Source organism: Lutra lutra, chromosome 9, assembly GCF_902655055.1.
Source record: "Lutra lutra chromosome 9, mLutLut1.2, whole genome shotgun sequence".
In the NCBI taxonomy this organism is placed as follows: Eukaryota; Metazoa; Chordata; class Mammalia; order Carnivora; family Mustelidae; genus Lutra; species Lutra lutra.
Genome location: NC_062286.1, coordinates 115859237 through 115873510, shown reverse-complemented (window position 1 = coordinate 115873510; position 14274 = coordinate 115859237). Strand labels below are relative to the sequence as shown.

The window sequence follows — 14274 nt, the reverse complement described above, 5'->3', positions numbered from 1 at the left end:
GGTGCATTGTTATTAACCAAAATCCATAGTTTGACTTTGTCTGAGCTTGGGCTGCTATAAGAAAATAGCATAAACTGGATGCCTTGAAACAACAGGAACTTATTTCTCACAGTCCTGGAGGCTGGAAGTCTGTGATCAGGGTGCCATGATAGTTGGGTTGTGATGAGATCTCTCTTTGAAGTTGCAGACTGCCAACTACTTGTGTTTTCACCTGGTGGATGGAGTGAGCTGCCTGTCTGGCCCCTTTTCATGAAGGCAATGATCCCATTCATGAGGACTCCACCCTCATGACCTCATTATCTGCAAAGTCCCCACCTCCAAATCCCATGAACATTGGAGAGATACAACTATTCAGTCCAGAAGAGATTTCCTTAGTTTTCATTCCATGTCCCTTTCTGTCCCAGAATTCCATGGAGGATCCCACATTACATTTTCTTGTCATGTCTTTCTAGGCTCCTCTCAGCTGTGACAGCTTCTTGGACTTTCCTTGATAACAATGGCCTGACAGTTTGGTGTACTGCTCTGGTATATTGTGGAATGTCCCTCATTGCAATGTTTCGGATGCTTTTCTCATACACAGACTGGGGGAGTGGGTTTGGGGAGGAAGGTCACAGAGGAAAAATGTCCTTTTCAACACATCATATCAGGGAGCACACTGTGGCCGTGGTTTATGAGTATTGGTGGACTCATGATGATGTGGCTGGACTGAATTTGTCTAGTGGTCCCTCTGTAGTTAGTCCCTATTCCTCCGTGCCATCCTGTCACCTTTGGAGGAGAGTCATACCAGTGACTGCGCAGCAGGAGTAAGCAGTTAAGCTCCCTTCTGAGCTTGAAGTGTCTAGATAAATCATTTGGAGCTCATGAAGGCATAGCTATCAGGGGAATGGTGACAGGGGTGCTGGTCCCCAGAGTGTGGATATGCAGCCAGAGGAACAGAGTGAGACAAGCTTACTACATCACTGAAGAAGGTGGTGGGAGGGAAGGTAAAATATCTCAAGGATGTGACACCAGAAGTATTCAAATTAATATTGTAAGGATTTCACAACATTGAAAGTACAAGGGATTGAATGTTAGAAGATGATCCCAATTGAGACTGAAGTGAGGTAATTCAGATGGTGGCCCTATATGGTCAACTATGCAATCAGAAGAAGGTTAGCACTGTGCAAACTATTCATGATGAGTCTTTACAAAATAACAAAATGCTTCCCTTTTCAGTGTTTCTAATATTTGAAATGACAATATACCCAATAAATAATGGTTCTATTGTTTTTTCAGTTTCCTATACATTCATCATTGACATTTGGAAAATTTCTGTGTTTTAAAAACGTTTTTAAAGGTCACATAAAAATCGTTATTCTCCCTGGTTTGTTGAGTTCACTTTGCATGGTTTGAGCTGCGCCATCATTGTTCTGTCCTGCACTATTGTGCAAAGTGAGCACTGCCTCCATTCATCAGTCAACTAATCTTAAGTTCTACGAAAACAATTTAATTAGGTTATGAGCTGTGGGAATACGGAGTGAGAGAAAGGAATTGCTATTTCATACAGGGTGGTTTATGGAAGGGACTTTTTAATAAGGTGACCTGTAAACAGAGCTTAAAAGAGGAAGAGAGTGTCATACAGATCTTTAGCAGGAAGAAGCAGAGGAAAGACACAGTTTGACTTCCATTGCCATGGAATCACTGTAGCTGAAACTGGAGAGCCTGTAAGAGATGAAGAATGGTCCAGGAAGGAGTGCTGGTGGCCAGGACCAGGGAGCAGCCTTGGGGTGAGCATTGTGCGGATTCTGGGTGGAGCTCAGTGGTTTTGGGAGGAGGCTTACACTCACTCCTCAGAGCTTCTCAAGAATTTTATAAGCAAGTTGTGAAACACTGTTAGCTTGCCATTGGTAACATTGGGAGTGTTGACACCACGGAAGTCCACGAGCACTACAAATCAGGCTTCTTTTCCTTTCCCTGAGTAGACTGATTCACATTTACCATCTGGCCACTGGATGTAGCATCTGAAGGCAGAACTGAATATGGGATATAAAGTAAGAAAACCGAGGATGGCTCCAGGCTTCTCAACTGCCAGCTCATGTACATGAGCAGTGGGGCTGGGAAGGATGAAGGTGACAGAAGAGCTAGTGTTCCCATCACAGGGAGGAGGGCATCTTGTCCCTGGGACTTAGGAGTAGGACATGTAGGCAAAGAGGAAGGAGAATCATTTCTCTTCTTCAAACCAGGATGAGATTCATTTTATTTGAGACCCAGTGAAGAACCTCAACAAGTCTGGAATGGCTGGGAGTTGGCAGAAATAACTCCCAAGAACATGGACGTGAGCATGTAGTTCATGGCCATAGTCCCCAGAAGATGAATGAAAGGCATCTGGTATGTGTAGGGACTTGTTTCTCATATTCAGGCAGATATCCATGCATCAGTGCCCAGAGCAAGTTCCCATGGTCCCTGCTGAGGACCTGGTATGAAGACCCAGCTCTAGGTTCATCAAGGATTGTGAGAAGGAGCAGAATGGATTGTGGGCAGGTGGGTCTCTGGAAGAAGAGGGTATTTGGGGCAGTGTTGGGAAGCTTCTAGTTGTTCCTTGTTTTTGGCCTGGCCCCTCAAGGAAGGAAGGAAGCAGCAGAGACTGAGGGTGGCATGTAGTAGGGGAGGAAGGAAGGAGCTGTGGGACCCATGTTCACAGTTGATTATCTGCTCATCATTCCAGAAATATTCCTCACGTGTCTCTTATCCTTGGTGCTATTTTCCTCCTGGGACACCTATTGTGAAAGGACAGGCAGCCCCTGATAGAGGACGCTGCCACTTAAGCCTTCCTCCCTTAGGGCTTGATACACCCTCCCCAGCCCCTCCAGTATATCCCACAGAGGGTTGGATTGGAAGCTGTCCTCAGAGTAGCCCTCTGGCACCTGTTAGCATTCCTCTAAATGCAGACATCCTGTTCCCAAAGGAGCCCCAGTGCTCCATAATCTAGTGATGGTCTCCAAGGGATCCTCCCACCCAGCTGCCTCTCATTCAGCCCCTCTGCCCATTTCCTTCCCAGAATCCCTAGGACTCTGTCCACACTCTTTGACCGCCTTTGAACCTGTCCACATTTATAGGCTAAAGGTCCCCTCCCCCAACACCTCAGGGAGCCTGGACCCCTGAGACTCCAGAGGGTATCAAGGGAGGTGTGTCACATGCTCTTTACTGCAGGTGGGCGCTGACCCTGTGTGACCTGTGGGTTGCCCCTCTACTTGACCTGGCTCTTTCTGGGAGTAAACTTGGCTGGCCCTCCCTGATTTACAACTTACAATCAGGCCCTCGCTTCTTGTGGACATAGATGGCAGAGACAGTGATGAGCAGCAGCAGCTTCGGGCCCAGGGTGACAGCCATCAGGATTGGAGTAGATGGCTTTGACTCTGGAAAAGAAGGGATAGGAGGCACCATCAGAGGGGGGTACCCTGGAATCCATTCCCTGGGTCCTCCACTTACTGTATCTGAAGTGACTCAGGCTTATCAATGCTCTGAAGCTCATGAATTCTTCCCCTGCTCAGGGCAGAATTTGGGGTAAGATGTTCCTCTCCTCACTCTTGCCTTTCTCACTGCCAGGTGTCCTTCTTGAGGGAAGAAGTGGGGAGAATGAGCACTCCACAATGGGTAAGTTTGGTTTACTGAATTGGTCCTCACACCCTGTGGGGCAGGTCATACAGCCTCTTTCTGATGAGCTAACAGGCTCCTAGTTTACAGAGGGTGGACAGATGAGGTGGCTCAGATCCAGGAAAACCCCTCACTGTTGGCCTGCAGGATGATTCTGAGATCTTGTCTTTGGACCAGGACAAAGCCAAACTCTCTGGGCCATAGGGACAAATGTCTGCCTGGCCTCAAGTGGAGTGAGAACAGATATCGGTCAGTGAGGGGCAAGGCTATTCTGCTTTGCTCCATGCTCACGGTTTGACGACTCCCATGTACAGAGGTGAGGAGGGAGTCCTCAGGATGACCTGACCTCAGGAGATCTGCTGGCTGGATAATATCCTGGGGAGGCAAGGAAATGGGGTCTTAAGCTCAAGAGAGTTTCAAACACCATCCAGCCCAACTGAACCCCAGTGCCACTGTCAGCTGACATCTTTGTGTTGGACATAGAATGTTGGGTCTGGAAGAACAGCTCCCGATTTTTTGACTTTGTACAATGACCCATTTTTCTTTTTATATTTGAATTTTAAAAATCCAAGTATATTTCTGATATATATAGAGCAATCTTAAGGAAGGAGTAGGGCCTCACCATATTTGCCTCTGGCATGTTAGAGAATGGCAGCTCTCTGCTGCGGAGGGTGGGGGGCGCTGGACTTTTTCTGAGTGAAAGAGCTGTACTGTTCATGTTTCTACCTGTTTCTAGAGGGGAACCTGCAGCAGAAGGCTGGAGGAAGTGGGGGAATAGAGGCTAAACCAATCCTCTCCATTTAAAACAACTCATGAAGAGCATTCAGCTTGCTTGCTCTCTGTCCGAGACTGAGTCGTTCCATGCTGAATTGTGTCAACATCTCCCTTTGCCAGTCCTGACTCCTTCGCTCTCTCATGCATTTGGACCAGGCAGCACCCCACAGTGAGCTTTCTCTCTTATATCACCCGAGAGTCTCCCTCCTGGGTCACCTGATGTGTGGAGTTTGTCTGGTTGGGGTCTGGAAAGCCAACTCTAATGGGCCCATTTGGACTGGGGTCTCTTTCTGCCAGCTGGTCATGAGGCCCCCAGCCCTATGGGAGGTAGAGCAGGGTAGGTGTCAGCTTGCCCTGCCCTTGTCACTGCTGAAACCTCACTGTGGTGACCTGGGCTGGTGTAAGCAGAGGAGGGGAGTATCCTGGCATTCTGAAAATGACGTGATAATTACAAGAACTATGGGTTGGGTGACTGTTGCTGGGCATCAACCTTTCAGAGAAAGACAGTGCAAAGCGAAGACTGATCACATGTGAAAGGTTATGTGTGAATGTCAGGGGATTTCCGCACAACAGTGCAGACTCTTACGTCCTAGAGCTGGAGGACAGAAAAAGTTGAGAACACGGTTGGGTCCAACATAAACATAAGAGTATCAGTGCTATAGAGAGGACTGACTTCTCAGCTACACTGCACCTTCTGTGCTGGAGTAGGGCCCTGATGGGGAAATATGGGAGATGGATACCGAGATATGGGATAGGGACACTGGGGCCAAGACTTTCAAAGCCCTGTGGGCACTTTGTAATGGGCTGCTGAGTACGAGACAGAGGCTTAACTACTCATCTCCAAATATAGCCTCTCAACCCAAATGAAAAACAAGTGGACTGTAAATTCTATGGAAAACTGGCTCTCAGTAGTCCTTGAAGAGCAATGCCCAAACTGCAGAATCTCTGGAGACAAAAGAGAAAACTCTCCACATCCAAATGCACATCCCCTTATGCCATTCCCCTCCCACCCTCACCAAACACAGGAAAGGGCAGGAGATGGTATGGACTCATCTCTCCCACCTCTCCTGGCTCAGTAGAAGCCTGCCCCCTGGAACTCATGTGAGGCCCATGCATGGAGGGCTCTGAAAGGTGGAAGAGGAAGGCAGGTGGGCTAGTTGCTTCCATTCTGGAGGAGGAACCCACACCAGGTATCCTGAGTCCACACTCCCGATTCCCCAAGACCAGAAGGAGGCCCAGCTGTGGTATTCCAACAAAGAAAAGTCTAGACTTGATAATGTTTTTCCCATTTCAAAAAAAAAATGAGGAAGAGCAAAATAAGCCCAAATCAAGAGAAGGAAATAAAAAAAAAAGAGGAGAAAAAGCAAAGAAATTAACAACAAACAATGGAGAATATCACTGAAATGAACGTGGGTTCTTTGAGAAGACTGATAAATTTTAAAAACTTCTAACCATTGTAACAATGAAAAAAAATGAGAATTGACCCATTTCCAATATCAGGGATGAAATGGGATACCCTACAGACATCACAAGGATTACTAGGTAATACTATGAGAAGATCTATGTGCAGAAATTTGACAACACAGAGAAAAAGACCACATTTCTCAAAAGCACAGCCTCCCACAAGCATCCAATATGAAATGAAGAATTTGAGTAGCCCTAGCTATTCAGATTCTTTTCAGAGAAATAAAAGAATCAGGCGCCTGGGTGGCTCAGTGGGTTAAGCCTCTGCCTTCGGCTCAGGTCATGATCCCAGGGTCCTGCGATGGAATCCTACATTGGGCTCCGTGCTCAGCAGGGAAACTTCTTCCACCTCTCTCTCTCTCTCTGTTTGCCTCTCTGCCTACTTGTGATCTCTCTCTCTCTGTGAAATAAATAAATAAATATTGGGGAAAAAAAAAAGAATCATGGAGACCCAGGTATTTCACAGGAAAATTCTTTTAAGCATTTACAGGTGAATTAAAACCAAGTTAGGTCCACAAAATAAAGTTAATAGAAGAAGCTTTGGGAAACTGGAATGTATACTCCATTTTAGATGATACTGGAATTATTGTTAATTTTACTAAGAGTGTAATAGTATTGGTTTTATAGAAAGAACCATGTCATTAATTACATGACCATACAAGTGTGGACTCCATTTGGAGCTGGATGTGGATCCATGACTAAGTCATTAGTGGACACAATCATGCAACTTCTGCATACCTCCAGTTTTAAGGGAAATGGTTCCTTTTCCCCTTCCTATCTCTAGTCCCCTGGCCAGCAGTGACATGAACACTCTGTGGCCCAGGGTTGACCCAGGCAAGAGGACACTGTCATTGGGCATGTTAGAAGGAACATGGACCTTTGAAAGATCTTCTGGAACAAAGACTCCTGGAAAACTTGTTTGACCTCCCCCTGATGTTATATGAGAGAGAAATAAGGAATGCTTTAGTTGTAGAAAGGGGACTCCGTAGTTCTTTGGGACAATGTTCCCCTGCTATAATTAATCCCCCCCTTTTTTTGCACAGGTTGCTGGTCCCTCTTCAGGGACTCAGGTTTCCCTCGACTAGCTTAGCTCATCAGCTGTCCTAAGGGCAGAAAATGTTCATCATTGGTCCCTCATTTTTCCCTGAGTTCCTTCTGTAAAATTCCAGGTCACAGGGTTGGTTAAGCAGGAAAGGAGACCAGAAATGAGTTGTTATTGGCATAATGTAAATGTACTGTGAGCAACCATGACTATTGCTGTCACAAATAAAGGGAGAGAGGAGACCCCAGGTGTGACCACACACGGTCACCCGGGTCCTCAGGGCCCCTGCTGGAATTTCAGAGTGCAAAGTGCAGACAATTTCTGCAGTGATGATGAAAAAGCATAGAATGGATAGAGATCATGCCAGGTGGGAAATAACAGGGGGACGGGGTGTCTGGCCAGGCATGGTGACTTAATCATTGTCAGGTGAAGGAACAAGGAGCAGGACAAAAGAAACAGGATCATTGAGGTCTCACCCTGGGTTTTATGGGTTTTCTGGTCCTTCTGGTGGGCTGAAGCCACAAGGGTATGGTTTCTGGTGACCGCGGGCTGCCCGTCATGCTGCACCAGGCAGGTGAACACCACGTCTTCCCTGTGGGCGGATGAGTTCACCAGGAGCCAGCTCGTCCAGTTAAAGGTCCCATCCGTGTTCTCTACAAGGTTCGAGGGCCTTGAGGCCGTTTCTGTTCGGGACACGTTGCCATTCTCCAACCAGGTCAGCTGGAGGCGCTGGGGGTAGAACTTCTTCACTTGGCAAGTGACCTTCACCTGATCCCCTAACAGGGGCTGCTGGGAAACCTCCACGGTGGGCGGAACTGAAACAGCACAGGGCAGAAGCTCTCACCTCATGGAACAGATGGACCATGGGGGAGGGGCTCGAGAACTTAGCTCCCCCCACACAGCAAGGGAGTCACCCAGAACAGGGCTAGGCATGCAGCTGGGGCTCAAACACTGGGGGTAGTGTTTGCATATGAATGAAATCCCTAAGCGCAGTGCCTAGCACACAGTAGGTGCTCAAGGATTGATGGCTCCTCATAGGCTAAGACTGAATGAAATCGAGATTCTCACCCCCACGCATACAGTTGGAATAGAATAACTGTAGCAAAACAAATGACCTCACCAAGCACACGTGGCATGGAGTACAGCAGGTGCTCAATAATTGGAATTGCTACGGTAAAGTAAGGGATACTACCGAGCGCAGTAATTGGCACATGGTAGGTGTTCACCACCCAGAGGCCATGGAAACAGTAGGAGGTGACAGCACATCTAGGTGCAGGTGACCTGGAGGGTCTGCCAGGGGTCAGATCCAGGAAATGGACGGGGGAGGGGCATGCTCAGGGACTTGGGGGCCAGACCCAGGCTGGGGCTGGGCGGGAGGGGCATCTACCTAGGAGGACCTCAGACAGGTTGGCAGTCCCACGAAGAGGAGGGCCCCCTTGTAAGGTCACGTGGGTCACCTCGCAGATGACCTGGGAGCGAACGTCCCCCAGGGCCAGCACCAGTCTGGTTGTGCTGGAGATGCTGTAGGACATTCTGTTTCCTTCTGGGTCCACGCTGGTCTGGGAGGCTGCCAGTTCATTCCCGTTTCTGAACCATCTCAGGGTGATGTTTCTGGGGGAGAAGCCGTGGGACTTGCAGGTGAAGTTCACTGTCTGCTCCGGTGAGGCCCTGACTGTGGGGCCCGACACCACGGGGGGAGAGGGTTTGGCTACAAGAGGAACATTTGTGAACAGTGAGCATGCCTGTGGTCATCAGCGCTCAGGATATATGTGAGGCCCTGTGGATAACCGGACACCCTTCTGATAGTGTGTGGAGGGCGGTGTCTTCTCCTCCTCACACAGAGGAAGCCATGAAGTACCACAGCTCAACACTGAGTCGGAGGCAGGGCCCAGGTGCAGTTCCAGGCCCCTTTTTCTTCCATGCCAGGTGACTTCCCACCAATCTGGGCACAAGAAGGACGTTTCTGATGCGTCTGAGTGTTGGCATCAACCGATCCTAGCTGCCTTCCTGCACATCTCACTGAGGTCAGAGAGCATGTGCAGCAGTCTGCGCAGGGGACAGGGGACCCCCAAGAAAGCCACAACCAGCTGTCCAGCTGAACACAAGTGGGGCTGTGGCAAAGCGTGGCTCCTCCTCTGTGACATGGGATAGGAGAGATTTCTCCTTCCGGGGTTGCACGGAGGGGCGAGTAAGGGAATGTAAGCAGTTTTGCTTGGAATTTCTCACTGGAAACTCAGATGGAAAAGAGCAGATGAATCAGAAAGTGGCTGACAGTAACCTCAGTCTCATTATTGTGTAAAACTCCCCCTCTGAATATTCTTCTCCAGCCCTAATATGGAGAGCCTACTTGCCCCTGTTGCGCATTATGGCTTTGGAAATTATTCCCTGTGATCCCTTACCTGTAAAATAAAGACAGCTTTGTGAGAAAACTTCCCCGGGGTGGTCTCTGTCTCTCCCTCACGAAGGAGCCAAGCTCCTTTGGTCCTGTTACAACGGGACTGCTCCTTACTGGTCATTGCATCTGAGGTGGACTTCCTGTGGCCTCCAGCTGTTTCATCCACAACAGAACAAATGTCCCACCTTCTCCAGTCTGACAGTGACAGCCACCCTCCTTTTCCATCTGACTTTCTCACTGCAAGTGGTTATGTGGAGGGGTCCCTCCGGGTGTCCAGACATGTTGACTGGACAACACCAGATGGAAGATGTGGGGTCCCGACAACTGAGTCTATAATGTGAACTCTCGCTCACAGAGCTGAACACCCTCCAGGATGTGCCTCCCAGTCATCCTTAGTCAGCAGAGCCAGGAATGGGACGCCCGGTGTTGTTGGGATTGCTAAAGCCAGGGACACCCACCACAACGCCTGATTCTTAGTCGTTGGTCAGATAATGGAGCGCATTCTTATTGACTTGTTGTCACAACCAGGGGACAAATGAGGCCCAGGCCATACTCACCACTCACAGTGACCTGGGTGCCTGGTCCAGACTTAAACTCCACATCAGGGGTCCCTTTCTGGAACTTCACACAGTAGTAGGTTCCGGTGTCTGCTGGGGTGATGTTACTGATGCGGATGGAAAAGTCCGTGTTGTTTCTCCTTGTGAAGTCTGAAGCATTTGTTACTCGGGGGAAGTGTCCTCCTTTGAAACTGAAGATTGACTCCCGACCTGGCCCTGTCCCCCTGAACCACTGAACCGGCCCTGTGGGGAGCAGGGAGGTCACGGTACAGCGCAGAGTGGCTGTCTGTCCAGCTGCGACAGACACTGACTTGTCAGGCTGGATCACCTGCAGCCTTGCCTCACCGGCCACACCTGGAGGGTAAACAGAGCAGTCGTCTACTCATCCTGCCATGATCCTGTGCATCTCCTCACGAGTTTACGCACAACAGCTCCCTGACCGAGTGCGCACCGGGAGTGGCCCTCCCCCGGAGCCTGTATTGGGACACCCCATCATAACCGAGGAAATGAAACAAAGACACAGAGAGACTCAGTGATGTGGCCCAGAGCAGGTTTGAATTCGTAGCTGGATTTCCTGCTTTGGTGACTAGCTAGTCTCTGGAGACATCAAGAAGCAGAAACTCTTTCCTTCTTACGTTAAGTGTCTTCAAAACTGGGCAGGGACAGAAATCAGAGAAGCAGGCTGCTGGTGCATCACACATACACCCAGTGTTCTTTTCCATTTCTTTGCTACTCCTCAGGGAGGAAATTGTGGTTCACCCTTGCAACATGTGAGTTGGTAAAACCCATGCACTTAGTGGTACTTGCAACCAAACAAGCCTCCTAAGGAGGGCAGGTATTATAGGCAGGTCCTGGGTGTGCCAAGAACAATACGTACTTTGGTTTCAAGTTTGGAGAAGACTGGGGTCAGGATGCTGAACTGCTAGGAGAAAAATGGGAAGTAACAGGAATGCACGATGGAGGGAGACATGTAGGGTGTATGGGAGGGGAGAGGGAAGAGGATCAGGTAGTCACGAGGAGCCAAGGAAAGGTGAAAAATCTACCATTTGTGTATCTATAATCCTCTTATTACTATTTCTGGCCCAGGCCTTGCCTCTGAGCTATGCTTTGTAGGTTCAAACACCATTCGACCTTTTTCTTAGCTAGGAGTAAACCTCTCACAGCTAACATGTCCTACACTGAACTCAGTTTCCTACACATCCTTGCACATCCCAGCAGAGGCACCTTTATTTTCTCGGATGCTTATGGTCCCGACCCTTGGGTACCTTTCCTTCCCACCTCAATTCCTATGCACCGGGACATCCTAATGGCTCCCCTACTGCAGGCACCCACAGTCTGACCTCTTCCCCTTTTCTCTGCTGGCTGCTGTCTTGCTGCAAACCACTTTTCCTTGGTCTCATGGATAGACTGAGCTCTTGAGGGCTCTAGCTGCTTCTCTCTATGCCCTGTGGTCCTCCATTCTCAACCAAATGCTAGAATGAAACTCATATCAGATTGTGTCACTTCTGTCTTCAAAACCTTGCATAGGTACCATTTCATTCAGAGTAAAACCCCTAATCCTTGAACAGAGCAAGAGGATTCTGCTCTCATGCTGTTCCCATGCTGTTTGGGAAGGCTCTTCTCCCAGAAAATCATATGGCTCACTCCCCCACCTTCTTAAAATCTTTGCTCCAGGCTACCTGTTTAAGTGCATCCCACCCTAGCATTCTCCGATTGCCATATCCAGCTGTACTGTCCTGTTTTTTCCTTAACGCTCCTCACTTTCTGTATCCTTTGTTACTTACTGATTTATTGCGTCTATAGTTTCCTGTCCTTTCCTCCACTATGATACAACTTCTACAAGGGCAACTACTTTGTCTCTTTTATTCATCAATATGCCCTACATTAATATAACTGTTCTTGTCACCTTGTAGGTATATAGTTAATATTTGTATAATGTGTGAGTGCCCAATGTGACCCCTTTCTGATACCACAAACTCTATTTTCAGCAGAGAATTTCTCAGGATTGTATATCAGAAGCTGAGTTTCCCACATAGATGACTTGGAGGAAATAAACACTTGCATATACCCAGAATACAGAAGCACTTGAGAGAAGCAAACCACAAACGTTCTTCACCACACCACCCCCTTTCCCACACTGGTTGGAAGATCTGCAGAAATATCATGGGATGGATGTGGGGTCATAGGGTTTGAAAAGAGCAATGATTAGACCTGTGAGATCTAGAATCGGACTGCCTAGGTTCAAATCCTAGCCCTCCGACTTATACTCAGTGACCTTGGCCCTTCCTGTGTCTTCTTTTCTTAATTCCAAGGTAGAGGTGAGAGGAATGTCTACTTTGGATATAAAGATTGCATGACGTAATGGACATAGGCATTTCCAGGTGTGTGTGTGGCACATGGTGAGTGCTCAGGAATTTAGAAGGTTATCACTCAGGAGATTTCCGGAGACACGGAGGCATCAGTGGACACCAGATAATTGGGATTGGGATAGGAAAATGTATATAATTACAGATGCAGATCACACAGGCAGCAGTCTCTGAATTTGTGACCATTCTTTCCTCACCCACTTGAATCCAGCGTGGAGCCATTGCCAAGGTAGTAATGCACAAGATTCTACTCATTTTACCAAGAGAGAAGTTTGTTTAACTTGAGAGCTTGGTGAGGGGTGAGAGGAAGGTTTAGAGAATTAAAAAAGAGGATGAGTAGCTCAGAGACAGGGAACCAAACATCTGTCCAATGTGCATTTCATGCAGAAGTGAAATTATTATGAGGAGAAAAAGCAAAGTGTTTTAAGTGTTTTTAAAAATCCCATGTGTGTGCACACAGACACATGTGGACCTTTCCCTATGCCCATTCCTATGCACGCACGCAGGTGCACACACACAAAGAGGTAAATGCATTCCCTGTGTATGTACAATGTGGCCCAGCATGCTAGTATATTGATTGTTTTGAGGATTAAATGAAATTATATTATATGTTAAACTTTAGTAATAATTTTGGCACCTTGGAAACATGCAGCACATCATTAACAATATGCCTCCATCAGAAAGGATGAATACCCAACTTTCGTAGCAACATGGACGGGACTGGAAGAGATCATGCTGAGTGAAATAAGTCAAGCAGAGAGAGTCAATTATCATATGGTTTCACTTATTTGTGGAGCATAACGAATAGCATGGAGGGCAAGGGGAGTTAGAGAGGAGAAGGGAGTTGAGGGAAATTGGAAGGGGAGGTGAACCATGAGAGACTATGGAGTCTGAAAAAAATCTGAGGGTTTTGAAGGGGCGGTGGTTGGGAGGTTGGGGGAACCAGGTGGTGGGTATTGGAGAGGACACGGATTGCATGGAGCACTGGGTATGGTGCAAAAACAATGAATACTGTCACGCTGAAAATAAAAAAAAAATTAAAAAATTAAAAAATTAAAAAAAAGAGTTTAAGAATGCACACAGCACAGTGGAACTCTGAAGATCTCTGTGTGTGCTGCGTGATGGCTCTTCTACTGTTTGCCTGTGTTTCTGACATTTCTGCACTTGGCCTCCACTGAGGAACCAGGCAGCATAACATGGTTAACAGGGTGAACTGTGGAGCTCACTTGGCTGGACATGAACCCCAGCTGCTCCAGGGACTTAAGTAGGTGACTCTGGGCTGGGCTCTGTCTGCTTCGGTTTCCCCATCTGCGATCAGGAGTATAGTCAGAGCTTTCAGGCAGGGATGTTGTGAGGATTAGATCAATGAACATAAGTCATTGTTACCCATTGAAGCATTGATTCTTTGGTTGCCGGTGGTAACCAGTACAAGTAATGGATCCCCAGAGGAAATGCTCAGATACCTGATTTCAAGCTCAGATGAGACCCAGTCCTTGGCTTTCTGTGGAGGGTGTGGGTAGCACACCTGTGTTTATATGGAGGCCCTAAATGCCCCCGGGCAAAGAGAGGTTGAAGAGGTAGGGAAAGGGGAGTCTCCCTCAAGGCAATGCTCACCTGTGAGTCCCCACAGCAGAGCCAGCAGCAGGTGGGGAGGAGGGCAGGGTCCGGAGGCAGGGGCCCACATTGTGGAGGCCTGACGGTCCTGTTCACTGCAAATATGTGTGCTAGGGCGATGGGGCCTCTGTTCTGTGGGGAGGAACAGCCCACTCCTCTCGTGATGGAAGAGGAAGGAAGCATCTATAATGCAGTGACACAGCTGTGAGGCAGCGATTTGCTCTGGATTGTGAAACAGACGTCAGGCAGAGAGGCCTCACGTGTTAGGGACCTCTTCTTCCATTTTGGGTTTTGTGTGTGTGTGTGTGTGTGTGTGTGTGTGTGTTAATTATTATGATGTTATGTTAGTCACCATACACTACATCATTAGTTTTTGATGTTGTGTTTCATGAATCATCCTTTGTGTATAACACCCAGTGCCCCATGCAA

The 14274-nt window shown here is 48.0% G+C and overlaps 1 protein-coding gene across 1 annotated transcript; it reads right to left on the bottom strand.

Annotated features, from left to right (window-relative positions):
- Positions 1-1487: 1487 nt before the first annotated feature.
- Positions 1488-13947, bottom strand: LOC125108184 (signal-regulatory protein beta-1-like). The gene is made up of 6 exons (XM_047743626.1): positions 13846-13947; positions 9866-10219; positions 8301-8621; positions 7390-7728; positions 3288-3395; positions 1488-2012 (listed from the first exon to the last, which is right to left on the bottom strand). Exons 1-6 carry the CDS (start codon positions 13913-13915, stop codon positions 1927-1929), a joined length of 1278 nt encoding a protein of 425 aa, XP_047599582.1. The 5' UTR covers positions 13916-13947; the 3' UTR covers positions 1488-1926.
- Between the last annotated feature and the right edge of the window lie 327 nt (positions 13948-14274).

Coding starts and splice junctions, on each gene's coding strand:
- LOC125108184 (XM_047743626.1), bottom strand. CDS start 13,915: ATGTGGGCCCCTGCCTCCGGACCCTGCCCTCCTCCCCACCTGCTGCTG. Junction 10,220..13,845: donor TCTGCTGTGGGGACTCACAG/GTGAGCATTGCC, acceptor TTTACCCTCCAG/GTGTGGCCGGTGAGGCAAGG. Junction 3,396..7,389: donor GAAAACCCATAAAACCCAGG/GTGAGACCTCAA, acceptor CTTCTTTTCCAG/AGTCAAAGCCATCTACTCCA.